The 27499-nt window shown below is 42.0% G+C and overlaps 1 protein-coding gene across 6 annotated transcripts in view; it reads right to left on the bottom strand.

Moving 5' to 3' along the window:
• Positions 1 to 1591: 1591 nt before the first annotated feature.
• The window catches only part of slc4a2b (solute carrier family 4 member 2b), a 47345-nt gene continuing 21437 nt past the window's right edge, over positions 1592 to 27499 (bottom strand). For 5 of the 6 annotated variants that reach the window (XM_071206950.1, XM_034108373.2, XM_034108372.1 and 2 more), the window contains 21 exons: positions 22947 to 23127; positions 22625 to 22845; positions 21624 to 21748; positions 20559 to 20779; positions 18041 to 18177; positions 16097 to 16277; positions 15860 to 15995; positions 15177 to 15369; positions 14978 to 15083; positions 14705 to 14889; positions 13988 to 14201; positions 13693 to 13899; positions 13413 to 13561; positions 13020 to 13214; positions 12407 to 12634; positions 6254 to 6343; positions 6001 to 6167; positions 4824 to 5077; positions 4555 to 4724; positions 4258 to 4431; positions 1592 to 3620 (listed from right to left, as the gene is read on the bottom strand). In XM_071206950.1, coding sequence (XP_071063051.1) covers positions 3540 to 3620; positions 4258 to 4431; positions 4555 to 4724; positions 4824 to 5077; positions 6001 to 6167; positions 6254 to 6343; positions 12407 to 12634; positions 13020 to 13214; positions 13413 to 13561; positions 13693 to 13899; positions 13988 to 14201; positions 14705 to 14889; positions 14978 to 15083; positions 15177 to 15369; positions 15860 to 15995; positions 16097 to 16277; positions 18041 to 18177; positions 20559 to 20779; positions 21624 to 21748; positions 22625 to 22845; positions 22947 to 23127 — 3615 coding nt within the window. In that variant the 3' untranslated portion in view covers positions 1592 to 3539. Of the gene's footprint in view, positions 3621 to 4257; positions 4432 to 4554; positions 4725 to 4823; positions 5078 to 6000; positions 6168 to 6253; positions 6344 to 12406; positions 12635 to 13019; positions 13215 to 13412; positions 13562 to 13692; positions 13900 to 13987; positions 14202 to 14704; positions 14890 to 14977; positions 15084 to 15176; positions 15370 to 15859; positions 15996 to 16096; positions 16278 to 16761; positions 16855 to 18040; positions 18178 to 20558; positions 20780 to 21623; positions 21749 to 22624; positions 22846 to 22946; positions 23128 to 27499 lie in introns of all 6 variants that reach the window. The other variant, XM_034108375.2, reaches the window with a different exon arrangement.

Below are 27499 nucleotides of genomic sequence, written 5' to 3' on the forward strand. Positions count from 1 at the left end.
AAACTCCTAAAATAGTGCGCTTTATGAAAAAATATAGCTAAAAGAAAATCTAAACGTTGTTTCAATAGATCAGAACTAAATGAGTCATTCGAATAATTAATCGGTTCCAGTTGATGCTAGCAGAGTTGGGGCTCCACTGCTGTAGCCCATTGTGTTGCAGTGATTTAATCTGGTCGTCTTCATGTCCTGCAATTCAGAACAAAAAAAGATAAAATCTCAACTTCAAGAAATTATATTTTCTTTTTGCAGTGTATTTTGACATCAGCAAAGGCAATAGTGTCCATCAGGTAGGCAGACTAACCTCTGTAAGGGCCGGTTTGTGGACACAGTGAACATATGGTTTGGGCTCCTGTTCAATTTCTTCTCTAAATGTTTTGTAACAGACGGCACAGTCTATCAGCGGCTGCATGAATGCACACAAAGAAAACAGCACAGACAAGTTCAGACAGGCAGTCACCGATAAACATATTTCACTCATTACATTTCAGTAAACCAGACAACACTTACTCTATCATTTCTGAACTGACACGCTGTGGAGTCAACCGTTCCTTTGGGACACTTTGTGGCTTTAAGGTAAAAGTGGTGGTAGACATATGTCACATCAAAACCAGGCTGAAGAGAGAAAGAGGAGGATTAGCTTCGAGCAATTTTAAACAACCCCAAGGCGTGTTCTCCAATACATTCTGTGCATTCTTTGTAAATTAGGCTTTCTCTTGAAGACTGTTCTCACAGTAAATCACAGAAGAAAACAATGAACACTCAATGTCAGTACATACTGTACCGAAATTTCTGACTTTGTGATACTTCTGAAGAAGAGAAAATGGTGCTGGATTCCAGCATGAGAGTCCAGCTTCTCCAGGGCTAGATCCACTCCTTTCTTGTAGTTTTCAGGAAGCTTTTCATAAGCCCCCTGTGCGTTAGAGGAAAAGAACAAGACTCCAGAGCTGACGAGCAGCAGCAAAAAAAAAGCCATTCTTTTTCCTTTGTCTGTAATAATGGGATTGATGGGATAGTGCAGCGGCCCACCCACTCTACACAGTTTCACTGAACAGGAAAGAACATCCAGCCCTCTTTTCCCCGAGGATCTGGAAAAACAGATCCTCAAAAGCTACTACTTTTGTCGCTGCTTTTAATTGAACTATTCATATCTTAAACTGCACTGTAACTTTTATCCATGTATTTTTCCTTTTAATGTTTATTTTATTAACTTTTCTTCTTTAATGCTTAATGTCTTTCATTTTTTGTAAAGCACTTTGAATTGCCTTGTGTTGAAAAGTGCTATATAAATAAACTTGCCTTACTTATTTTTTAAGCTTCAACCGTCTGTATTTGATAGTGTCGATTCACAGCAGATTTCAACATGATTATTTTTGTATGGTGACCCTGAAAGATCAATGCACTGCAAAACACATGCAAATAGACCAAACAAAGTGAAGGAAACACTTTCACCCATCTCACAACACGTGCAGCACTTGGGGGAAAGAAGCACGGAAAACTGAATAACACCATTTTCTGTATTCTATTTTGACCATTTGCATGTGTTTTTCTGACATACTGAACATAGAAAACACAACAGAAACAACAGCCAGGATAAATAGAAAATACGTTTTATTTGTCATCAATATTTTTACCATGAATGTACAACAGAAATTCAGCAATAGCCTCTGGGACTTGATATTGCTTTTGAAATGGAACACCACATCGTATCAGCATTTCACGACTTCCATAGAAACTTTGGCATACACAGACCAACTTCACTCAATCCATAGACACAGTAAGCAAAAATAAAACCGACACTGCCTAGTTCTCATTAACCCTTCAGTGTCCACGGCCATGATGCAGCCAAATGGGAGTTTGAATTTTTTAAAAAAAGAAGAAAACTGTTAAATGTGACAAATAAACCTTCAAAAGCAGCAATAATGTGTCATTGTGCAACAGATAAATAATGGAGAGATGTTTGATTTATGAGCGTCTCAAAGTGAAAACTAATGTAACATGTGTGTCGTCCTTACAAAAGGAACAGACACTTGTATCTGATCACTTCATGGTCCCTCAGGCAGATTTTGCACCTTTGTGACACCAAACAGGCAGAAGTTCACGACAGTCAGACTGAGATGGGACAGTAGTGTCTGAAATACACACTCGAGAGTAACAGAGGACTGAACATTTAAGTTATTTGACACAGTCAAAGCTTTAACCAATCCATGTCACACTGATACAACATGACATAAAACAAAAAAAGACATATATATTTATATTTTTAAAAGCCTTCCCTCTCAGTAATGCATGGATATTGAGATTGTCTACACAGCTTGAGTTGAAATTTGGTCGACCGAGTTCATTTGAGTGTGAATGAAATGTTGAAAAAATGTGTTTATGTCAAAAGAAATAGCACAATTATGAGAAAATAAGGAATGTTACACTATGAAATGTGGTTAAGTTAGGCTGAAACTGTGAGATGGCTGGACTGCAGCTTATTGTTCTGATCACAAAACTATTTACAAAAGACATTTGGCACTTGGACAAAGAAACCAATAAATTACAGTGATTCCTAAAAAACACCCAAAGTGAAAACAAATTCTATTAATTCATTAGTGCCCTTAACATGTGCGTAGAGATATTTAGAGTATATTTATTATGCCACTGGGTTAGTTTGATGTTATTATCACCTGATTTCATGTCATTAGTGGAAAGAGAAACTATTTCTTTCCTTCATCATCACCTCCCTCTGCTGGTAATCTTACCTCACTGCAGGTCCATTCAATCCTAACTCATCTAAACTGCTTTTGAGTCATTTTGTTTGAGTGATTGTGGAAGAAAGACAGGCTTAAAATCAATCACATATAGTTGTTTAGGAAGAAAACTAAAGCAACATAGATATTTAAAGGATTCAAGAGGATGTGTAGATACAAGTGATTACATAGAATACAGTCATTGTTCAGATTTGGTTTTTTAAAAAGTGCTACGAGCTTCAGGAGGCGAGTAAAGTGATAAACTGTCTGAAATGAGACAGAATGAGGAAAAGATAACTCTCAGTATAACTTTTTATTTCCTTCATAAGGCGCTTGGTGAGCTTAAAACATGAAAAAAGCGACAAACTTGAATAGCGATGACTCAACGTGTTAATATAAAATAATGTATCCCATATATCCTCCACATATTCAATGTGAATCAGAGAAACCTTTCAGGGCTACAATTAATCAGTCTTGCAAATCTATCTACTGTAATAGCATATCATTTGAGCTCGAGATAATTCAATTTAGAATCTCTTGTCCCCTGAAATATATATATATATATATATATATATATAAAAGTATAGTATGAGTGAACACACGTTGATTTTTTTATCTCCTCAGTTGAGTTTCAATTAGTGCGGTTAACCAGCAGAAAATCCCGAACAATCTGATAAAAAAAACTACTTAAATAGTTAAAGTTGAAGCAAGTCGTCAGACATACTGAATGTTCAAAAGTCTTAGTCATGATGAAGAGGGTGCACAGTGATGAGTGTTTCAAGTGTTGATACCAGGCCTTGCTGCGGGTTACACAGGCATGTGCATCTCCGAGTACTCATCGTGACAGTCGCGCTCGTCAAACTTGGGCTCTGAGTCATCGGCGTCCAGCTGGAAGAGACACATTATATTTAAAAAACACATTTTAATGCAGAACTGTTCTTAAATATTACACTCGCTCGGAGGCATGAATATATAAGGTCTTGGAGTAATTTGTGATGAAGTCAAGTCAACTTTCTGAACCTTTCTAAAGTCGACTGAAGACATTTCCTAGAAAGCCTCAGAACATGAAAAGATGACGAAGTAAAAACAGCATTTTACTTTTTACATTTTAAGTTGTGAATGTTTCAGTGTTTGTTGTTTTTGGTACACTTTTGTATAATTGCATTCAAAAGCAGTGCAAAAAACTAAATTAAATTATTGTTCTTACTGTGAGGAACTTGTGTGGTTAACCAATATGAGATGTTAAACATATACAAGTATGATGTAAAAAGACAGCTTACAAACAAAGATACATTTAGAAATCCAACCCTGCAGCAAGACAAGCACATTTCACAACAATTACAAATTAAATTGATATAAAAAAAGAAGAAGATATGTAGACAAATAAAGTGAATGAATAAATAACTTATTCCTGCTTTCAATGAATCTTTGTAACTAAATGATTCAGGAGTTTGCAGCTGCTAAAGGTGAGGTTGGGATAATGGTGTATTAATAATCATATTGCGCCCTCCTGTGGTCAACTTACACATGCGATCTCTCTGCTGGTGAAGATGCGGCGCAGCACGAACATCTTCACAGGGATGGTGAGGATGAGGACGAAGGGGAAGGCCAGGGACGCCTGGGTGGACATGACAGCCCACAGAGCCGCCAAACACACCACCTGGATGCAGGTGAACAGATGCATGCGCAGTGTACGCACCTGGAGGAAACAGAGAAGATCGATAAACCTCTCACCAGACTGGCACAATTATTGTCGGTTGTTGTAAATGTATGTTGAATAAGAACTAAATAAGCCTGAATAAGAGCTAAAGCGCCTTCTTACCTTGCGGACGTAGGTGTGGTCCGGGTGATACTTTGGTGGCATGAGCAGCAGCATCATCCGCTCTGTAAGCTGGATACCATTAAGGGACATCACCCCCATGTAGAGGAAGATCCCAAACAGCACCGCCAGGGGGATCTGACGCAGTAGGTCCCCGATCACAATAGACATACCTGTGGGAGGAAGTAACGGGAGATAACTTGCTAGACTTTTTCCTCCATTTCCAAATAGATTTCTGTTTTTAATTGGAGAGAATGAGATGTCACACTCACCAACCATGATGGCCACCAGGAGCCCTGTGACCCTCTGCTCCTTCACCTCCTGGATACGCGGCTTGTCTCCGGGGGCGACGGCCTTGCTCATGACAGTGAGGGCGTTGACGTGGGTCACCGAGCGGACGGTGGCTGCAGCCATCCATGGCAGGCCGAACAGAGCCGAGCTGCCGCCCAGCACCACGATCAGCAGCAGGTCCAGATGGAAGCCAGAACCCTTCACCAGCATGCGCTCCTTCTTACTCACGATCAGACTGCAGGGAGTGGGGGGGGGGGGGGGGGAGTAAGGTTGAAATGAGAATGTACTCATAGCACACAGCTGCATCCATTGATTTTACTGTCAGAGCATGTGAGTTCTTTGTGATACATGCCTTCTAATCATCCTTCTTTTTATACATTGTACATATGAAATTCATAGATTCAAAAATGCTCATCCAGAGTGATACTGATAAAAGCAAATACCAATGTTGATGATTTTCTCGACATGTACTGTATTTAATGCTTCAATATTAGAGGAGGGTGACTTAGTGCTGTGGTGTGTATATTATGGGGCGTGTGGTGCCGTGGATTGTGCATTGGTGTTCGGATCAGGGGGGGCACAGGTTCAAACCCCACTGCAGTCAGCATTGCAGTGGAGACACTTCATCCACTATTGCTCCTGTGGGGATTGCCCACAGTATTGAGTATGTAAGTCGCTTTGGATAAAAGCGTCTAACAAGTGACATGTAATGTAATGTAATGTAATGTATAAGGCATATCTTCAATATAAAATGTATTTAGTTAGAAACTTGAACACTCGGAAAGTTAGAGCAATGTTTACTGAGGCAGCTGAATGTAACAGTTGTAATAAGGTATCAACAGTTTAATAAAGAATCCTTAAATTATATTAAATAAACCTTATAACTCTAATAATAATAAATACATTTATTATTATTATTATAACGTGTGATTCCTGCACTTCATACTCCCTTTTTATGTAGGAAAGGTCCTATAAATAAAGAATATTTATATCACTGTTTTCTAATAATCTGGTAATTGCAACAATATTATATATATGAGACTATCAAATCTTAATATAAAATTCTGTTCAAGACAAACAGACTCTTAAAATGTCTTTATGGGACACAAGGATGTGATAACTGACTGATAATCCTCCTTGATGGGACTTGTAACTCACGTAGTGATCTGAGTCTCCATGAAGATGAGGATGAAGACGAGCAGAGCGGGCAGACAGCAGGCGAACATCATCCAGATGGGGAATTCCCCGTTGGACCCCAGAGGGCTGATGATCCAGCCACGCTTCGAGGGGCTGGTCACAGAGAAACCATTGGGAACGCTCAGTTTCTGGAATGAGTGGGACAAATGATTGTCTGGGTTGAGAATCTTTATCAGCCAAAGGTCAAGCATTTACATTAGACATTAGTTCTTACCTGTGTGTATGTGTCGTTTAGACTGTAATCCACAAGGACCATGATGAGGATGGCAATTGGGACGCCAAAATCTCCAATCATCCTGCGCAACTGAAACCCACAAAATGCGGTAATATGAGCACTGGCATCTTCTTATATCATACCACACATATATTTTTATATAACAATCATAATCAAAACATTTGTAACAGTGTGTGATTTTTCAATGACAACTTCAACAAAAATACACAAATTAGAGATTTGAAGTTTGGACATAAATCTGAAAGCAATAGTTAAAAAAACAGAAGGAAATTGTGCGATATGATCTATAAAAGCTAAGAGGTGAGACTGTTTTGTCAAATGATGTTCCCACAACATAAACCAGTTTCGAAGAAAATATCAAAAATGAAACCACCCTGATGTCTCTGTCAGATATAACGAGGGGTTACGTATAAATGAGCAGCATAAATGAGGCCACTCCACCCAGCCATATCAACACTCATATTGCTCGAGGCACGGGCCGAGGAGGTGGAGTTGCAGCAATCTTTGACTCAAGTTTACTTATCAATACTAAACCAAAATTAAATTATACCTCCTTTGAAAGCCTCGTTTTTAGTCTTACGCATCCGACCTGGAAAACTTTGCAGCCAATCTTATTTGTTACAGTGTATCGTGCACCAGGTCCTTATTCAGAATTCTTATCAGAATTCTCTGAGTTTTTATCAACTTTGGTTCTTAAAACAGACAAAGTAATTATCGTAGGTGACTTTAATATTCATGTTGACGATGATAAAAATAGCCTTACTGTTGCATTTAACTCTATATTAGATTCTGTTGGTTTCTGTCAGAGTGTAAATAAACCAACCCACTGCTATAATCACACTCTCGACCTTGTTCTGACTTATGGTATTGAAATTGAGCAACTATTAGTCGAACCGCATAATCCTGCTTTATCCGACCATTTCTTAGTAACTTTTGAAGTACTATTACGAGACTACAAAGCATTAGTCAAAAGCTCTTGCAACAGAAACCTATCTGTTAGTCCTATAGCCACATTTAAGGAAGAGATTCCACCAATACTTAACTCGATAGCATGTCTGCATGTAGGGGAGGAAACTTATACAAAATGTACACCACCCCAAATTGATCATGTTGTTGATAGTGCTACAGATGCGCTGCGAATAAAATTAGACTCTGTTGCTCCTTTGAAAAAGAAGAAAATAAAACAACATAGATTAGCTCCATGGCATAATGCCGAAACCCGCAAAATAAAGCAAAAGTCTAGACAACTTGAAAGGATATGGCGTTCCACTAAACTTGAAGAATCTCGTTTAATTTGGCATATTACTCTCAATGAATATAAGAAAGCACTGCGTAAAGCGAGAGCAGCCTACTACTCTTCATTAATAGATGAGAATAAGAATAATGCAAGATTTCTTTTCAGCACTGTAGCCAGGCTGACAGAGAGCCACAGCTCGATTGAGCCTTCTATTCCCATAGCACTCAGTAGTAATGATTTTATGTGCTTTTTTAACGATAAAATTGTTACTCTTAGAAACAAATTAATGACCTCTTGCCTTTGACCAGTATAGTGTTATCAACAGCTCCCAGAAACATAAGTTCTAATATTACACTAGATAGTAAACTAGAATGCTTTTCAGCCATAAACCTTGAACAATTACATTCAATGATTCTCTCTTCTAAACCATCAACGTGCATGTTAGACCCAATTCCAACTAAGCTGTTGAAGGAAGTTTTTCCATTAATTAGCACTTCTTTATTAAATATTATGAATATGTCTTTATTATCAGGCTATGTTCCACAATCATTCAAAGTAGCAGTGATAAAACCGCTTCTTAAAAAGCACAACCTCGATCCAGAGGTTTTAGCCAACTATAGACCTATTTCTAATCTTCCTTTCCTCTCAAAGATTCTTGAGAAAGCGGTCGCAAAACAGTTGTGTGATTACTTAAAAAACAATGATTTATTTGAAGATTTTCAGTCTGGCTTTAGAACACATCATAGCACAGAGACAGCTCTGGTTAAAGTCACAAATGACATTCTAATAGCCTCAGACAAGGGACTTGTCTCTATTCTTGTTTTGCTCGATCTCAGTGCTGCATTTGATACTATCGACCATGATATCCTATTGCAAAGACTAGAGCACTTAGTTGGCATACAGGGAACTGCTTTAGGCTGGTTTAGGTCCCATCTATCTGAACGCTCTCAGTTTGTACGTGTTAACGATGAATCTTCCACGCAAACCAAAGTTAGCCATGGAGTGCCACAGGGCTCAGTGCTCGGACCTATTTTGTTCACATTATATATGCTTCCGTTAGGCAATATTATAAGGAATCATTCTGTAAACTTTCATTGTTATGCGGATGATACTCAACTATATTTATCAATCAAGCCTGATGAAATTAATCATCTAAATAAAATTCAAGACTGCCTTAAGGACTTAAAAACGTGGATGACCTTAAACTTTTTGATGTTAAACACGACCAAAACTGAAGTTATTGTACTTGGCCCGAAGAATCTACGAAACAAATTATCTAAAGATATACTAACTATGGATGGCATTAATTTGGCCTCCAGAGAGACTGTAAGGAATCTTGGTGTTATATTTGATCAGGATTTATCCTTTAACGCCCACATAAAATCAATTTCAAGGACCGCCTACTTCCATCTACGTAACATTGCAAAAATCAGGCATATCTTGCCTCAAAACGATGCAGAGAAACTAGTCCATGCATTTGTTACTTCTAGGCTGGATTATTGTAACTCTTTATTATCAGGGAGTACCAAGAAGTCAGTCAAGTCGCTTCAGCTGATTCAAAATGCTGCGGCTCGTGTACTAACCAGAGTTAGGAAAAGGGACCACATTACTCCTGTTCTGGCTGCCTTACACTGACTCCCTATAGAACACAGGATAGAATTTAAAATTCTTCTTCTCGCCTACAAAGCCCTTAATGGGCAGGCGCCATCTTACCTTAAATAACTCATTATACCCTACTGTCCTACTAGGGCATTGCGTTCCAAGAATGCAGGGTTGTTGGTTGTTCCTAGAATCTCTAAAAGTACAATGGGAGCCAGAGCCTTTTCTTATCAAGCTCCACATTTGTGGAATCAGCTTCCAGTTTGTGTTCGGGCGGCAGACACCCTATCCGTTTTTAAGAGTGCGCTTAAGACCTTCCTTTTTGATAAAGCTTATAGTTAGGGCTGATTAGATTCAGCCCCTAGTTTTGCTGATATAGGCTTAGTTTGTCGGGGGACATCTTACTTCTTCCTTCTCTCTGTCTATACCTGTGTACTCTCATGTTCCGATTAACCCAGCTTCCCCACATGTCTTTCTTTTTGGTGTCTATATACGCCGGGATCCGGAGTCATGGATGATCCTGCGGTCCTGTGTCCTGGATCGCGAGTCGTGGCTGTGGTCCTGGATCATCGGTCCTGGATGGATATCCTCGTGGATTCATCTTCCTATTATACACACATGCATTTCCAAACATTTGGACTACCTATGTTGCAAATGTATTATCTTTTCAATTTACACACGGCATCTATTGCACGTCTGTCCGTCCTGGGAGAGGGATCCCTCCTCTGTTGCTCTCCCTGAGGTTTCTGCCATTTTTCCCTTTAAACTGGGTTTTCTTCGGAAGTTTTTCCTTGTACGATGTGAGGGTCTAAGGACAGAGGGTGTCGTATTGTCATACTGATATTCTGTACACACTGTGAAGACCGAGACAAATGTAACATTTGTGATATTGGGCTATATAAATAAACATTGATTGATTACGTATGGTAACCCTTGTTATAAACACAGGCGGAGCCCTCTACTGGACTCTAAGGGTATTCCCCTTGATCCTATCATTCAAGCATTCTTTCACTGAGACTTGCTAGATGTAGGCGGCCCCTGGGCGGGCCTAACTGAATGCTCGCGCATCTCACTGCATAACGCAGGTGTGCGTTGAAGCTTGCCAGCGGGCGTGTCTGAAACTCGACCAACAACCAATCCCATGAATCTCCCGCCCCGGACACACAAGCACACGGTTTGATTGGCTAGAGCTTGTACTGGCATATGATTTGATTGGCTGACGCTTCCGTCGAAGATTCAAAAGTTGAACATTGCTCAACTTTTGAAGCGAGCAACGCGAGCAAAGGGAAGCAACGCTCCAACAATGCAGTTCGGAAAAGCGTGACTTCACCCCATTCAAAGTGAATGGGCAGAAGCGTTGAAGCTTCAACGCACGCCGCCATGTGGACGGGCTGTAAGAGGAGGCCTCGCCTCCTCACTGCCATCCTTTACTTCTCTTCAGCAAGCAGCATAGGACAGACGGAGCCCCAGAGGTAGAGGGCTCCGCCTGTGTTTATAAAACAAGGGTTACCATACGTAACCCCTCGTTATATCTCTCACAGGCTCCGATGTATACACGCGCTGTCGTCCCACAACAACACTGTTCCATCTCACTGTTTCTGACTCGCTTTCTGGTTAGCAGCTGCTGCGCCTCACTCACCTCTCCCTCGGTCGTAACCGTGGAGAGAAAAGAGGCTGCGGCTGACCGAGCACACCCTGACGCGCTTACCCCGCGGAGGTGTGCTATAACATGGAGGACTCCCCCCTCCTGCCCCAAAGCAGGGGAAAAAAGCTTTCCCCGTCACGTCCCCCGGGCCGGGGGAAAACGTAAGCAAATTACATCTGGGGAGGGGGTCAGATTCCCAATGACCCACAGCCCCCCTCCCTCCTCACCAGTCCTGCGTTGCCCCAGCAAGCACAGACGATGAAAAGGAGCCAGACATGTCCAAGAGCTAAAACTTTATGAAGGGGCCTGGCGTTGGCGTTGACCATGGGCCTGGCGTTGACCAAGATGGCGTTGATGGCGTGGCCTGGCGTTGACGTGCATATGTCCTCCACACTCACGCCGTTAAATAAGTCTGTTGACACAGCCATAGCTTGTGTAGAGTGTGCACGGACCCCCGTGGGGAAGACTCTCCCCGCCTGTCCGTAGGCATGTTCAATGCACTCGCAGAGCCAGCCTGCCAGGCGTTTCTTGGACAGAGCTTTCCCCGTTACCCCACCCCCGAAGCACACAAACAGCTGTTCCGTGTGTCTAAGGCCAGCCGTGCGCTCCACATAATATGCCAGCGCACGCACCGGGCAGAGGAGGTGTAATTTAGCCTCCCTCGCCCCACTATGGGTGGAAGATTAAAGCCCCCCAACTGAATAGCCCTCGACCTGAACGCACTCCTTAGGCTAAGCAGCTTCTTTGGCCATGGCTCGTGTGCAAACGCATCCACCCCCAAGGGCGGGTCGTCTTTCAGAGCCATGGAGAACCACAGGGTGCAGTGGGTGTTGCGCCGGCTAGCGAACAGATCCACCTCTGCTGTCCCGAACCGGGCCCAGATCACCTCCGGGTGAAGCGCCCACTCGCCTGGCGGGTCCGCCCCTCGACATGAGGTCGGCCTCCCTGTTTTCCAGACCCGGAATGTGGAGGGCGTCTTGGCCGGAGAATTCCCCTCTCTCTGCCGGGACGCTTCCTCCCGCCGGCAGTCATCTCCTGGAAGACAGAGCTCCCCACCCAGTACCCCTTCGCTGCGGCGGAACCAGAGCGGTGGCCAGTGAAAGAATGCTTGCATGATAGGATAGAGGGGAGTACCCTTAGAGTCCAGTAAAGGGCGGAGCCTGTGAGAGATATAACGCTTCTTTCAGCATCCCTGTAACTTAGCTTAGCATAAAGACTGGAAACAAAAGGAAACTGCTAGCACCTCTGAAGCTGGCATATTTAGAGACGGTAGGATATCTTGTGTTTGCCTCGCTGAGTATTTCGCAAGATTAATCCTTGTAATATTAAAATAATAGAAAGAAAATTCAACATGGCAAACCCATGCATAATCATGTGATACAACCCAAAGCTCCAGAACAGCTTGAATGGACCTTTTGGTAACATTTTAACAACTAGAGCATTTTAGATTGGCTCAAATGATTCTTAATTGAAAATATTTCATTGTATAGGATGACTATTCTGACTCTAAAGAGGTTTTAATGCAATAATTGACTTCACGGATTGTGAAAACATATATGGATCCTTGATATATGATGATAAGAGGTTTAAGGAAGGTTAAATATGTCAGTTAATGCTGCAGGACAGTTTTAAAGTGAAGTAAGCTCCTCACCCTGCCAGGGAAAAAGGCACTGTTCTTGAACTTTCTCAGGTAGAAGGCGATGAAGAATGTTCCGGCCATGAGGACCAGAGAGAGCAGCGCAGTGTTGGGTTCCCCTCGGACTCCCACTGTCATCGGCAGCGTGCTGTTGCCCTGGACGACTGTGATATTTTCTACCATTGAGTCCCATTCTGTGCCGTTGTTGAGGGAGCAACGTTTAAGGGGGTGCTCTTTGAAAATCTGTCAGAAAGCACAGAGGGTTATAATTAAAGCACAACATTTTACAACAGAACACACACAAATATAATCGTCTATCTATTTTTAAAGGTAACAACACTTGGATTATCCAATATGCCTTTCATGTCTGTGCCATAAACTCTAAAATAGCAAACCTTCGAAAATCATAAGCCGGGATAATAGTCAAAGTCTTAATCCATTTAACTTTCAGTACAATCAATCACAAAAGCTTTCAGGTGCCTTTGTTAGAACAACATACTGGTTTCAACCTCAAGCTTTGAATACTGTCCAAGATTAGTCTGTTCAGTTTAGTGTCAGGGACGTGAGCTCAGCTGGCCAACAAAAACGTTTTGTAATCAGGAGTTTTTATTTCAGGTCTCAGGCGTACCCTGCCAAGCTTGATGAAGGTCTCGCAGATGAAGATGAGGGAAATGAGGAAGGAGAAGATCTCCTGGGTGAAGCGGGAGACGAAGCGGACCAGGAAGCTTCCCTCAAAGGCCACCGTGACGATCACGATGACGATGAGCCAGAACCCGATCCAGACGCGGCCCGTCAGGTACTCCATCTCGTTCGCTTTGCAGAACTGTCAGGACACAGACCAAAGAAACTAAATTCATCCACTGGAAAATGTTCAGAGTAGCCAGAGACACTTGAATGTAAGGCTTTAAACATCTTTTCTGTTACACCACTGTTGGAATAGTACTTGTTTTTTTGTTTTGTTTTGCCTGAGTCTAGCTTTAGAGAAATAGTTAAAAATTGTATTTGCTATTCAACAACTTACACTATAAAATGCTTCTTCAAAAACCAGCAGGGGTCCCGAGAAACCCACAACGAGTAGCGGCTGCGCTCCAAGCAGGCAGAAGAGCACACCCTGCACTGCGGTGGACACAATCAGCTCAGAAACACCAATCAGACCGTCCGTCTTCTCACCTAGCAACAGCAAAGCAAGACGTTAATGAACACCAACGAGGTTTAAGCCTGTGACCTATCAAGACACAAGCATGAAAGATGTTTGACACATGAGAAGACTAACTGTGAATAACTCGTGCTTTCACACTCACCCAGTAGGCCTCCGAATGTTATGGCTGGAGAGAGAGCAGCAAAGTAGATAAAGAATACGGCGGCCATGCACTGACTGTTCAGAGCGTCCTTGAAGTCGCTGACGTACTTTGGGTAACGGCGACGCACGTCCCGTATGAGCCCGCCGAAAGGCCGCCCGGTGCGCTTTAAAGGGTCGTCTGACTTTTTGAAGGGTGTGAGGAGGGCCTCTGTGATGGGAAAGAGTGGGTTATTAATTACGATATAAGAAAATGAATCTCCTTTGATAAAGGTCACAATATTTGAGGAGATGCTTACCTTTATCTTCCATGCTTTTAGGATCCTTGGTCAGTTTGACCCCCTGCTCTTCCCTCTTGCGCAGCATGTCCCTCTGGAAGCGAGCGACCGAGCGCAGCAGCTCATCGCCTCCCATCTCTGAAGGCGGCAGCACGATGCTGCAGTCCAGGAAGCTGTTGATGGAGTTCAGCAGGTCCTGCCGGTCGTCTGCAAGGTAGGCTGCCTCGTGGAATTGCTGGATGACAATTCATGATATAAACAAATAGAACCAATAAAATAAGCAAAAGGTTGGACCTATATTTCTGCTTATTTCCAGTTTGCAGGTCTGTTTTTAAGTTTATTTGGCAACAATCCATTCTATTTTTTTACTTTTCTACCAAGTAAGGTGGCAAACTTGCTGATAAAATTACATTTCAAAGCTCTCGAGAAAGTTCATCATTATTGATAACTCAAAACAGCAGGTGTTGGAGGTGAAAGACAATACAAGTTGATGCTTCAGTGGAATGATCAAGTCTTTATAAGATAATATGCTAAAAGACAGGGTAGAAGGTTCGGCATTTGTACCTGGAAGTGTATAGTGTGAGCTCTTTATTGTACCTGAATTTAAATAAATAATTACATATAATTAGATTTTCTTCTCAATAATAGGGTGTTTTGTGGTTTGTCTTATTTTATGTAGGTGAGATTTCATCGTCATATGTGATTGGGGTTGGTATCAAAACAATGTCTACACCTCACCTTGTCGGACATGAGTGTGGAGATGGAGCGTCCGATCTGATGATAGTCCATGCTGGTGGTTGCGGGTCCCAACAGGACGAACAGAAACCTGACCGGCACGGGGACCTCCAGGACGGACTCCAGCTCCACGGCCTCCTGCAGCCGCACAAACGCCATGGTGGGCTGCTCCAGGAAGTCCACACTGCCTAAAGGACAGTGGGAAGTAACAGTCAACATACACACAGAAATAGTCAGAGTATTTTAACTGGACGCAGTTAGGAGGAGATAACTCACCCACAAGGACAACAGTGGCCTCAGCATTTTCAGGAATCTTCTCCAGCAGCTTGAGCTCATGTTTGGATTTGGAGCGATGCATACCAGACACCACAGTCGGCTCCTTCTGTGGGAAACCAAAAGCAATACAAGAAGCAAAGTCAGGATAATGAAGAAAAATGTTAACTGTGACTTTATTGAGAAAACACTTCGGACCTACCTCGTTTTTGTCCATGTCAATGTGTGTCTCTGAGTCCCCCGCTGGGACGGTGCCCATGAGCGGGTCGGTCACTGAAGGATCTGTCTGGTGGGAGTGGTTGGCGTTGTGGTGATGTGGGATTAGACTACCCAGGCTGGCCGCCGAGATGTTCCTGGGGAAAGGGCTGCTGTGCTCCTTCTCGTCACTCGGGTGACTAGGGGAGGCAGGGAGAGGAAGAGAGAGGGTGAGTCGGAGGAACAAAGGAAGTGACCACGCGTGAAGCCACCTAGCAGCAGGAAGTTGTGCAGCAGTGAGGGAGAAAGGAAAGTATCCTCATCACTAAAAGTATGAACTAGTACTAGCTTTGGAAGGCAATATTTAGTTTTGTGTTAACATGCTACTATATTAAATAAAAAAATCCGTAAGTCATGTACACATAAACCTCTACGTCCATTGTTTCATTTATTCCCTGTTTCTCCCAAACATTTCCTTTCTGTGTTTCAAATGACACAAAAGGGGGAAACAAATAACATTTTTAGCAAAATTACCATCATATACAGGTGTAGCTACTAGAAAAAGCCAGGCATAAAACACAACTTTGCACATCCATCAATGTGGCTGGAAATCACCTCACTGGGTTAGTTTTATCATCTTAAAAAGGGAAATCCTGGGCATGTTTGTTGCAGTCTGGTGCTTTAGGTCACCTGTGTTTCAGCAGCAGGGCCCTCAGGACGTTGGCCCGGTCCTCAGCTTTGATCTGGTCAGAAATAATCATCTTCTCCACCACCTGATGGGCGATGCCAGGCAGGGTCTTTTGGTCCAGGTCCAGCAGCACTGCACCTGTGGATGCACACACACTGGGCTAAGTACTTTGTGAACTGCCTCACACTGACTCTCAGGCTTTGAAAATGTCCACAGTTAACTATTCTTTGTTCCCTTACCGTGTGAGATTGTCTTTCGGAGCTCCAGCAAACTGCGGAAGGACAGCGAGGCCACGTGAGGTTTCCCCCAGCGGTCCGTCTCCTCCTCCACGTCTTCCTCAAACTTGATCCATCGAGCCGTTTCCTTCCACGACATCTCCTGGTTCTTATCCATAGTCAGCTCATTCAGCTCCACAAACACCTGGGGACAACATCACACGGGAACACATGCAGCAGTAGATGAGATTCACAATATCCATATTGTCCATGGAAGAAACAGCATGCGCCTTAACACTTCAACTTTATAGCCAAGGCACTTCTTTATCGAGCCAGTTGATACAAACGTGTTTAAGTGGTGGAAACAAAATCATAGATCCATGCTTACTGGTTTGTTTAAATTCACCCAACACACGTAAGTAAACCCTGTCTATGTTATTATCCTAGATGTTCAACTCAAAAAACAAAGAGAACGGCCAATGACAAAAGTCAGAGGAGAGAGCGTCATCTTCAGTTCACTCTGCATCCAATATCTGTAACTAATTGAACACCATGCGGGTCAGTCAACATTCCCTGTGAGATGAAGACCAAACCACTGAAAAACCCTGAAATTATTTTCTCCTGCCGCATGCTTGTGAAATCACGCTCACACGGATCAAAACTGACGCTGGCCGGTCACCCAGCCTCACCTTCTGGTAGCGAGCCATTTTACCGGAGTCCATCATGTCCAGCAGGGCGCCTTTTTGCCCCGAGGCGGAGTGATACAGAACCACTGGTAACGGCTGGAGGAGCGAGACGGTGCAGGAGAGGACTCAAACACTTATACAGCCGGCACAGAGGAGGGGACCATCAAACTTTTACAGACAAACCCACAGGTAACTCTTCTTGGTCACACACAAGCACCTGTTGTTTACCCGAGGCTACTGGAGGCTGAGAGCAAGTATGACAATGTGTGTGTGTGTGTGTGTGTGTGTGTGTGTGTGTGTGTGTGTGTGTGTGTGTGTGTGTGTGTGTGTGTGTGTGTGTGTGTGTGTGTGTTAATAAAACATGGCTCTCTCTCTCTCAGGAGCTCTGGTTACCTAAGCTTCTCTCTCCCTTCTTTTTTCTTTTCCGTGTGTGAAAGGAAATAACTCATTCATTCATTTTTAATTGTCTTCTTTCCTCCCTGTCCAATCCACAAAGAGACAAGGCAGTGCTACATTTGAGAGGAAAAGAAGGGAACATTTTTCCCAGGACTACAATTTTGTGTAATTTTTGGGGCAACAAAGCCTGAAGTATAATCACCTTTGAGCAGCTGCCGAGTTCAAAATCCATCATTTTCAGACCAATTAAGGTTTCATCTATAGAACTGCAGCTTTGACATACTAGTTATTTTCCTAGGGTAAAGTTATCATTGGCAGCGTCAGAAAACATTTACCTGTATTCTTAGTCTATACAACACAAAATGTTGTTTTAACAAAACAAGCAGTTTTGAAATACCAAATGCAAATTTGTATGAGAATTCATATAGCATTTTAATTTCATATTTAGGAGCTTCAGTCAGAATATTTGTTCCAGGAAAGGAGCACTTGTAAGCTTCAAATGTAATAGTTTACAATACCAAGGGGAACAAGTATCTAAAACAATCTTTTAACACTTCATAATTTTTTTAACCTTTATCTTGGTTTCAAAAACCCAATTTCCATTTTATTATCCTAACATTTAATAAATAAATTGCAAAATACGTGACAGTTCTGTTGAGTAAAAAAAGAATTCAACATTTTTACCTTACTATTTTTTTATGGCTCAACTCTCGTTAACGTAAGGATAATGGTTGTGTCAGCAAATGTCAGCAAAATGCATATGTTCTACCCCAGTCCTTTATCTATTTTTCATACAGATACGTTATTTAAATGCCAAAATAAATATAGATTCTTGTGAGGCTGAAAGGCAGAGGATGGATGAAAAGAGAGTACTGTGATTTCTCACCTCATGCGGGGTCCGGTCCTTCTTACTGCTGCGAGTGGTGGGTTCTTTGTGGTCCTTGCCGGTGTGCACCACTTGACCCTTGGTGCTCTTTCTGACCAGGTGTCTGCGCACGCCGGGAACATCTTCAAAACGATGACCTGGTGGAGAAGAAGAGACTGGTGAGTTGTGTGAAAGATTAAGAATCAGATGTTACTTTGTTTTGACTTCAGCCAGCCTTGAAAAACATCCTGACCAAAAACCAAACAGTGTATGCAATTCAATTGAAATAATATCCATTGAAATTAGACCCCAGCACAGCACATAGGCTGAAAAATGATTCCCTACTGTATGTGTTGTGCTTCTGAAGACCTTGGCATGCATGCATTGACCTTGCAACAGGTCACATAGGGCCAAGTCTCCATGCTTTTGTTTGTCTGTGGTCCCTCAGCGGGGAGTAAAGTTACTCAGGCTGCCAGCACAGCAGGCAGTGAAAAGGATGTGGAGAGAGACACCGGATGGAACTCACACAACACTAGGAATAGGAATGGTTGAATCAGGTTTAGAGAGTTCAAAGATAAAAAAACTTGATTGATTCATTCAATGAGAACACGACAATTAGTGAAAGCTAGGCAGAATATTATTGTAAAAATTGTAAAACCACATTGAGCACCGTAACTTCTCTCTTAAAAATCTTTCATTGTCAACAACCTTCAAGAATGCCTTACCTTTGTCAGAGTGCGTATGTCCTATGAAACAAACAGTGATGCTTTTAGGGTTCCTCATCAATGTTTCAACTCATATGTAAAACCAGCAAGTCATTCCAAGTTCAGAACCTGTATTAGATATAGACTATCAGATTTGAACTTGCTTATTGTAGCTTTACCGAGATGGTCCCTTGTCAAGTCGCTCCATGATGTCTGAGTTCTTGGGCAGCCCCTGGTGTTGAAATAACAGCCTACCTTGCATGCTGCTTTTGAAGAAGGAGGGGATTTTGTGGTGGGCGTAGGGTTAGAGCTGGCACTGCTGTCTGACTACGTGCCACCTTCAAACTGGAGCACCCATCTTGCAACTTTTGACAAATTGGGAAACTATGCAATTTCTTGACCGGCGCCTGACCCCGCTGAAGCTATCAGAATGCATCAGCGAGCAGAGGTGTTCATTCGCTCAGGTCGGACAAAAGGGGAAGGACAGTGATCTAATAATTCCTATTGTTGAGCAGCAGCCAGAGGCGCAGACACTTTCCCAGGATGATTTACAGTAGCGGGAAGAAAATAAAAGCAGACGAAGAATATCTGGCGATGAACCTGTCGGGGGGGCTCTACTCTGTGTCACTGAGCCCCAAAATGAGCAAATAGGATCATGGATAACTTTTTAACCTGGAGAGGCCAATCGTTCTATGGCCAGCTGTAAGCATCACCCCCATTACAACATGTACAATACAAAGACCACTATTTAATATTGAAGAAGCCAATGGCAGCAGGGACAAAAGTCTCCTTACATTTAGTTATTGGTAGATTATAGTGGGCCTTCTTTAAAGACATGTACAGTCGTGAAAGGTCATTCAGGTTCGTGCCAGCAATTGTAATTCACGCTTATCCGAGGTATATTAAGCGTCTAACTCCATCAACAGCCTTCATTTAAGCTTAACTCGTCCCTTTGTTTCATTCTGCTAACGATAAAGGGTGTGAACTGAGATGCAGGTTTCACAATTAGCCACCGTGTTGGCTCTGGCCTGGGTCCAGGGGCCTCAGCTGACAGTAATAATGTGGGCCTGTCTGCCACACTCTCTGATAAGCTGCTGCTTGCTGCTGAGGGGTCGACTCCCTGACGTAAATCTCTCCGGCCCCAGCGTGAGGCTGTTTTAGGGCCGAGAGATTTACGTCACAGGGCAGCAGGGAGCCACTGCAATGTAGAAGGGACTAGAGGTGCCCCCCCCCTCCCCCCATTCCCTCGCCCTGATGTTTCTGCAGGAATCTGAGCAGCAACACATCTAACATTGATCTGCCTGAAGTAGATCATACAAGAGAGCCCTAAGATGGACAATACATGATCTATATTTCCAGCTGAATAAATGTATAATTTAATTGTTTGAATACAGAAAATAACAGTTTACCTGTACCTCCTATTTATCTTTTTGCTATTGACCAACAGTAATAATATTTAAAATTGAAACATGCAATCCTTTGTTGTAAGTGATAATATGTCTTGTATTTACATGTTTTCCCACAAAGTAAATGTCACTGTTATCATTACTACAAGCAACTCCTTACACATACAGATATGACCCATTGTTTATATGAAAATATGATTGTGATTGTGATAATACCACAAAAGCAGACACTGAGATCTAGCTTTAGGGGTATTTCATATTGCGGTGACCTTTGTATTCCACCAAATGTCCTAGGTATGCACTTAAAACATAATACTTTATTTAAATAGTCAATCCGTGTCTGTTTTGGCCACCTCGTGCACTGAAGTCCAGCGGGGAGAAGGTTTTTTCAGAACAAAATCTATAAAGTATGAATGGATCTGTACTCACTCTTGATGCCGTCCAGGTCAGCGGAGGCCAGCGTCTGAGCCTCGCTCTCGTCGGTCGGGATGCGCTGGTACTTGGCCTGCTCGGCCCCCGTCATGTTGCCTGTGCACCGGCGATCCTGCAGGTCGTAGCTGCGGCTGGTGGTGGACACCCGGGCCAGAGGTATGCTTTCAGGGGGCACCAACTGGGGAGAGGGGCTGGAGGCGGCGGATGAGGCTGGCTTACTAGATAAAAGCAGAAAAACAGGACACTTTATTACTAACTTATTGCCTCTGAACCACAACAAAATATCTTCGACTGCTCTCATTGTATTGGTGATTTGCTTGTCACACCAATGATATCTTGTGACTTTGGTAATCGTCTTTTGATTGATGTATTAATCAAAAGACTAAGCGGTAGTCCTATAAAAAAGAAATATAATTTGCATCTCTTAGCCAAAAATATAATTAGCTAGCTGGTTAACTTTTTAAATCTTTCAAAGAGGCAGATAAAGATGTTCGGCTAATGCACATTCCTTCAAGGCACTTTTGAAATAAACATAATGAACTCACCTTCCTTTAAATGTCAGTTACCTGCATCATTTCAAGACTATAAAAAATGACCTTTTGAGTCAATTATTTACCCCTTATTTCAAGATGGTTTACAAAACAAATCCGCTGTTATTAGGTTGTTCCTCCCTCGACTGCAAACAAGCGAAAGGTGTATATACGCAGCTCTCTCCCTGCTCAGATTAGACCCTCATGAGGTGGAACAGTAAATGTCATGGATGGAGCCTCGGGCTGCTGAGGTGTGCCGTTGTCTAAAGCAACAGGTGATATATGGGTCTCTGAGGAGAGGATTACTCGAGTGTATCGGATCATGCACAGCAGGCCCACTGGATGCCTGAGACATGGTTACGTTCAGTGTGTACTCACTGGCCAATCAACATGAGCCTGAGCCATCTCGCCCAATCAGAACGTCCCCGATACATTTCAGCAACATGGCAAAAACATGCAATCATCGCAGCGGGTAAAGCATGATTATAAAGTCTCTCACGCCTCCTTTTTCAAGTCCAAGAACTAGACTCACTCTGAGGAAGATGCATCTTCAGTATCAGCTCCCACCCCAGATTGCGGCACGATCTCCAGCTCACGGGCAGAGTGGGGGCTTTCTTTGCCTCGTTTGGAAACTTGGTCTTCATCAGAAAGAAAGAACTGTTGAGGAAAAACTGAACTTAAGAATAAAAACAAACAATGACCACAACTTCACCCCAAATTGCTCCTGTGGGTATTGTCCACAGTATTGAATGTATTACATGTCTTATAAGTAATGTAATGTAAAGTGCTTTGAGCACTAGGAAAAGCGCTAAATAAATACTGTGAATTATATTACTATATCTATCCTGGGAGGGCTTCACAGCATTAAACAATTGATGGACATAGAAACAATATATTGTATAATGTATGTGATGGGATAAGAGAGCAACAACAAGGCTGCTTTTTTTAAGTAACAAATAAAAAGAAAATACAGTGACAGATACAGTCAAAACAGATAAACGTATCAAGCTAAATTAGAGTCAAAAAACATATCTGAATCATGTTCTGCACACTCTGCGGGGGTGCATAGTTTCATTTTGTGAAGCATAATAACAACCCAACCTGAAACCCACTGATGAATGATTAAGACTATACTGAAATATTCATATAGGAAAATATGGTAATGCTAATACAGTGTGTGAGCAGGTTGGGTCTTGGAGCATGAACTGCGGCCATTTACAGCAGGATATTCCTTAACTGCACATCTTAATGTAAATCACATCGGACATTAAAGGTCACCTTGCCCTCCTTTATTGACTGATACTCTCATTTTAACGAGACAGTATGAGATCAAATGATCAATCTCGATTTGCTGTTTATACATAAGCTATCAAAATACTTTTTACATGAAGTCCTAGTTTTTGTATAAACATGAAACACAACCTAAGCCCATACACAAATACTGCCTGATACATATTTAGTAAAGGTATAATGCTGAATCCAGCCCTTGGAGATATTTGTCCATCAAAGTTGAGTATGAATTAGAATGACTACCTCCACATCTTTCACTCTCTCCGTCTCAGATGGACCAGAAGTCTCTGTCCCGTCCTCCTCCTCTTCCTCTTCATCCTCTCCCTCCTCTATGGGGCCGCTGGGAGCATGGCTGCTTTTGTGATCTTTGTCCTTCCTCCTTTTTTTGTTGCTCTTCTTCCTGCGTCCCTCGGAGGGCAGTTTGGACAGAGGTCTGTGGATGTGGTGCGAGGAGTGACGGTGGTCTGAGGGGAGGTGAAGCAGAGATCCATAGACATGAGCTACTTTCATACGAAAACAGTTATTTGTCACAATGCCCCGGCTAAAGGGATCACTATGGGCTTACATTCAATGTCCTCCTCATGGTAGTTGTGGTGCTGTTCATCAGGCACAGCAGCAGCGGGGCTGAGGATCTGCTCGAAGCGCTGGACCCCCAACGCTTTGTTCAGGTCCCCATCATCCTCCTCTTCGGGGCGCGGAGGCCCGTGTAGTGATGAGGCAGAAGGAGCGGCAGAAGGAGCGTCTGGCTGCAACAAAACACATATTTTAGATACAAATCTTGAATAAAAATCTGTCAGCTGTTCAGCATTTTTAGATTGAGAAATATATTTATTAACAGCACATTAAGACAAAGAATTAATACACAATTAACAAACACATTAGCAAACCATACATTTGTGAAATATTCTAGTATTTTTAATATATCATCCTGCTTCTTTTAACAATAAAAGTTCACTGCAGGTCATTGTTATTTCAATTTAGCACTTTATTTCTCATTTAGATTTAGTACTCTTTACGGTTGATTTGTCCCAATTTCTTACTGTAGTATACTATACACTGTCTTTATAGTGTTCTGTTTTTGCAGTTATTATACTGCCAACTAAACCTTAAAAGGCCAGCAAAATATTTTTCTTTTAGATCAATATTTATTGTTGTCTTCTTGGGTGTTTCTCGAACCGTTTTGTCCTCATTTATGTTTAATGTGTTGCAGCTGTGATACGCTCTAAATCTTCCTTTGTGCATTTCACTGCGGAGAATCGTGTCCATCAACAGCACACGGAAAACTGTCATAGTTTTGTATTTTGCATACAGATATTGGCAACTCATAACCTGCTATGTAGTAAGGATTTGGAACACAGCATGTATTGCTTTTCACTTAAACCAACACTAGAGGGAGTTCTGGTTCTGCAAATACTGCAGCGTCAGACATCATGCGAGTCCTGTCATGCATACCTTCCTGAAAATCTGCCCTAAATTCAAAGCAATAGCCATGTGCTCTGATCTGTTACTCTTTTTCATAGCTGTGGTGTGACAGGGATCATGTGGGTGATAGGGATCTGTTTGGTTGCAGCGGGAGGTCGTGCCCTGCTGAGCCCCGCTCTGCCGGTGGGATGTTGTGATAAGGTTTGCCTGCCGTGACACAGCGAGAGGATCTGCTATGGCTAACAGGATCGGGCTGTAGCCACCTCATGCAAGAGTAAATGTTGCCATGACTACTGCGCAGGTGCCTCATTTCCTGCTGTGAACCCTTCCCGTGGCAAAACTCAGGGGCTGCAGGTTATCTGATGCTCCAATAAATGGTTCTCAGGACATCCAGCATGTCAATTATATATTACATTATCTCCATGGCAGCAGGGAGTAACAGAAAGCCTGTGAAGACTCCCCTCACACCTGCAGCTATTACTTTTGTCTCACAATGTGTATGCACAGAAGACTGCTAACAAAGTACAAAAACACATAGTAATATATGCAAAAATTACATATATTTGTTTGACATCGATTGTTTATCAATGTGGGTAAAGTAAATGTAACTTAAAATTGATTATATCAATGTTGTCATTTTTTGAATTCACACTATTTCAGGGTGACATTGTCCTTTTTCTCAATACATTTATCTGATAGCAATAATTCATCTTTAGCTTTAAGATTAAGACAGATTTAATAATATCGTCAAATTCAACGCACTGGTAAAATTGCCTGATTATACTTCTGAGTTTTGAATGCAAAACTTTTACTTAAGACAGACTTATAACTTATAATACTTTTGTACTGTGGTATCTTTTCATTTTCTACTCTAAAACAAACTTGTTTCCAATACTGGACATGTGTTTTCAAACTGTGCCACAAACTGTAACGAGACACCAAAATAAATCTAGAAATAATATAGTAACAAGGCGAGTTCACTCTTCACTTCAACTTAAATCAACTCATCACATACAGAAGAAGAACTGGTAGGTGTTACACGCATGATGTGTATCAGCCCTGAAACATTGTTTGTTACACTTCTATCACATTTTGCACATCAAACGCAAAAATGGTAACTGAAGCACTCTTTAGCAATTTATCTTATTTATAGCTTGGTGGACCTTCATGAATTCAGGCATGTCCAGGGGAAGCGTGAAAAACAGAATCCCATGACTCGCATAACCGTGCCAACTTTTACTCCGACCTGGTTGTGATGCCACATACAGGTGACGGAAACAGAAAGTCCTGCGCTGACCTGAAGACAAACTGAGACTTATGAGTAAAAAGAGGAGGACAGCACACATTTAATATCTACCCAAGGTTCAATTCCTCATATAGCATGTTTTCCCTTGACAGATCATCAACAACAGTGCCAAAAAAAAGAGCAAAAAACAAAACTATGCGTTCACCTCAGCGACCTCCAGAACAAACTGCCAAAGACAATCCAGGACTTTAAAGCATCAATAGCACGCACATTTCAAAATGTGGGTATTTTGAAACATAAATGTAGTCAAAGCAAATAGAATAGACAAACATGATTGAGTTGCAGCTGTTTAACAATGTTGGTATCAGTTCCATTAAAACATGAAGAAAACGTTGCATTTTTGCAAATAGGCATCAGCCTGCGTCTCCGTCACTATCTCAATACTTCCAAAATTCAATTAGATGACCGATTCCAAAAAGCCTTCTGTACCCTTGTTCTATCCAGATGTATGCTGCTACACTATCCGGGAGTTTATTTTTACAGAGCTCTCATTCATATCATGGTTTCACAGTGAATCCCTAGAGGGGGGAGAGATGTGTGAGGGATTCTCAAAGAGGTGGGAGAATTTTCCACAACCAAAACCATGTGCGAAGACAAGCCGAGGGGGAGCCCGGTGAAAACAAAAATGAGAGTTAAGAGTTTTGGGGACTTACCTCGCTCATGGCAACGTTAGCTTGGTTAACGTTTGATGGCAACAAGTGTCAGTGCGCTCAAACATAACACAACTGGAGCTCTGAATCAAGTCACCTCTATTAAGAGCTGCAAGCAGGAGCCATCCCTCTCTCCACGCTTATCAAAGCCGCGTGATGCCCTAATCAGAGCCCTATCGGCCAACCTGCCACCTTCCCCAGGCTGCCCATTGTACGTAGGCAGAATAAACAAGACTCATTCTCGCTTTGAGGACAAATGCTGCTTGAAAGGACAAGCCGTGTTTGAACAGCCAAGAACAAAACCCAACGTTGACATTCATCTCCACATTTTTACTTTGGCACATGAAGCCTAAATATTGACACCGGTGCTCTTAGTCAATGTGCCTTGAAGGGCAATGTAAATGCATATTCAAAGGATGCATTTTTCATGGATTATTGACGTATGACATTTGAGATTAAAATGTTGTGTGTGTCAGAAAGGTCAAACCACAAATCACTACATTCTACATGATGGAAAAAAACCTTTGTGGATGACGATTTGACCAGTGAATAAAACCACTTAACTTAGTAATTCATTTATATTGAATGCATAATGTATTAACTGAATGAAAACTGGTGTCTTTTTATGGGAAGTTATATAGCATTAATGCAGGAATGTTGATGACATCTATCAACAATGGGCATTTATCATTTTCGATCAAATTCTCAATCAAAGTGCCACTTATTTTGTATTTGCAATCAATAGGATCTCAATACAACTCAATTATTTGAATTTATGTTCACTTTATCCATTGCACGTATCCAAAGAAAATATTAGAACTCCAATTTACCCGTGTGTATTAATTTCATTGTAAACTATTATGAATTATGCAAGGCAGGGTAAATATAAGAATAGAATATAATGCTGAAGATTAGAATAGAGCAGTAAAGTAATGGTATATTTTCCATTTTCACTTAAACTAAAAGCCAAATATTGTAAGACTTGAGGATATTCCAGTTACCAAGCTAGCAGATTTGTGAGGATGTACTTCAGTAGAGCAAAGCTTTGACATAAAGCTAATGTTAGCATGCTCAAAATGCTAACTTGCTGATTAAAATAAAAATAATGTTAACCTTGTTTGTCAGCTTGGTTAAGAGTGTCAACATGCATATTTATCCCAAGGGGCATATTAATGTCCGTACTACTGTACATTTCTTGGCAATCCATCCAATAGTTGTTGAGAAATTTCAGCTTGGGCTTAAGTGGAAAAGTTTAACACAAATGACTCATAGCAGGCAGTGGAAGTAGTCTCGACGGACTGAAAAAACAAACAAAGGAAATGTTTGTATTGTAAATGTATCTAAATATAGTGCTGTGTTAAAAAAAAAGAAGAAGCTACCTAAAGAGGTCATCTTGTAAATCAATAGTTTTTGAAAGAAGTGTGTTGTGTACTGTGTGTGTTGTGTAATAAGGTGGACACTTGACAATGTGTTGAGGCTGCAGAGCAGATTATCTGTGCTGTGAGGTAGGCTCAAATCCCACACAGTCAGCACTTGGAGGGGAAGGGGGGATAGCTGTGGATGTTGTGGAGTGTCATGCCGTTTGGCTGATGAGTCATTGCATTCCTTTATATGTTAACATGAGTCTGGACCGAGACCCAGGGCGCAAATGCTCCGTTTCTGAATATTCTAGGAAAGCATGTTGAGTTTTGTCCTCAGCCAACTTTTTGTGATATACAAGCACTACTTTTCTATTACATC

This window comes from Pseudochaenichthys georgianus, chromosome 20 (genome assembly GCF_902827115.2).
Source record: "Pseudochaenichthys georgianus chromosome 20, fPseGeo1.2, whole genome shotgun sequence".
In the NCBI taxonomy this organism is placed as follows: domain Eukaryota; kingdom Metazoa; phylum Chordata; class Actinopteri; order Perciformes; family Channichthyidae; genus Pseudochaenichthys; species Pseudochaenichthys georgianus.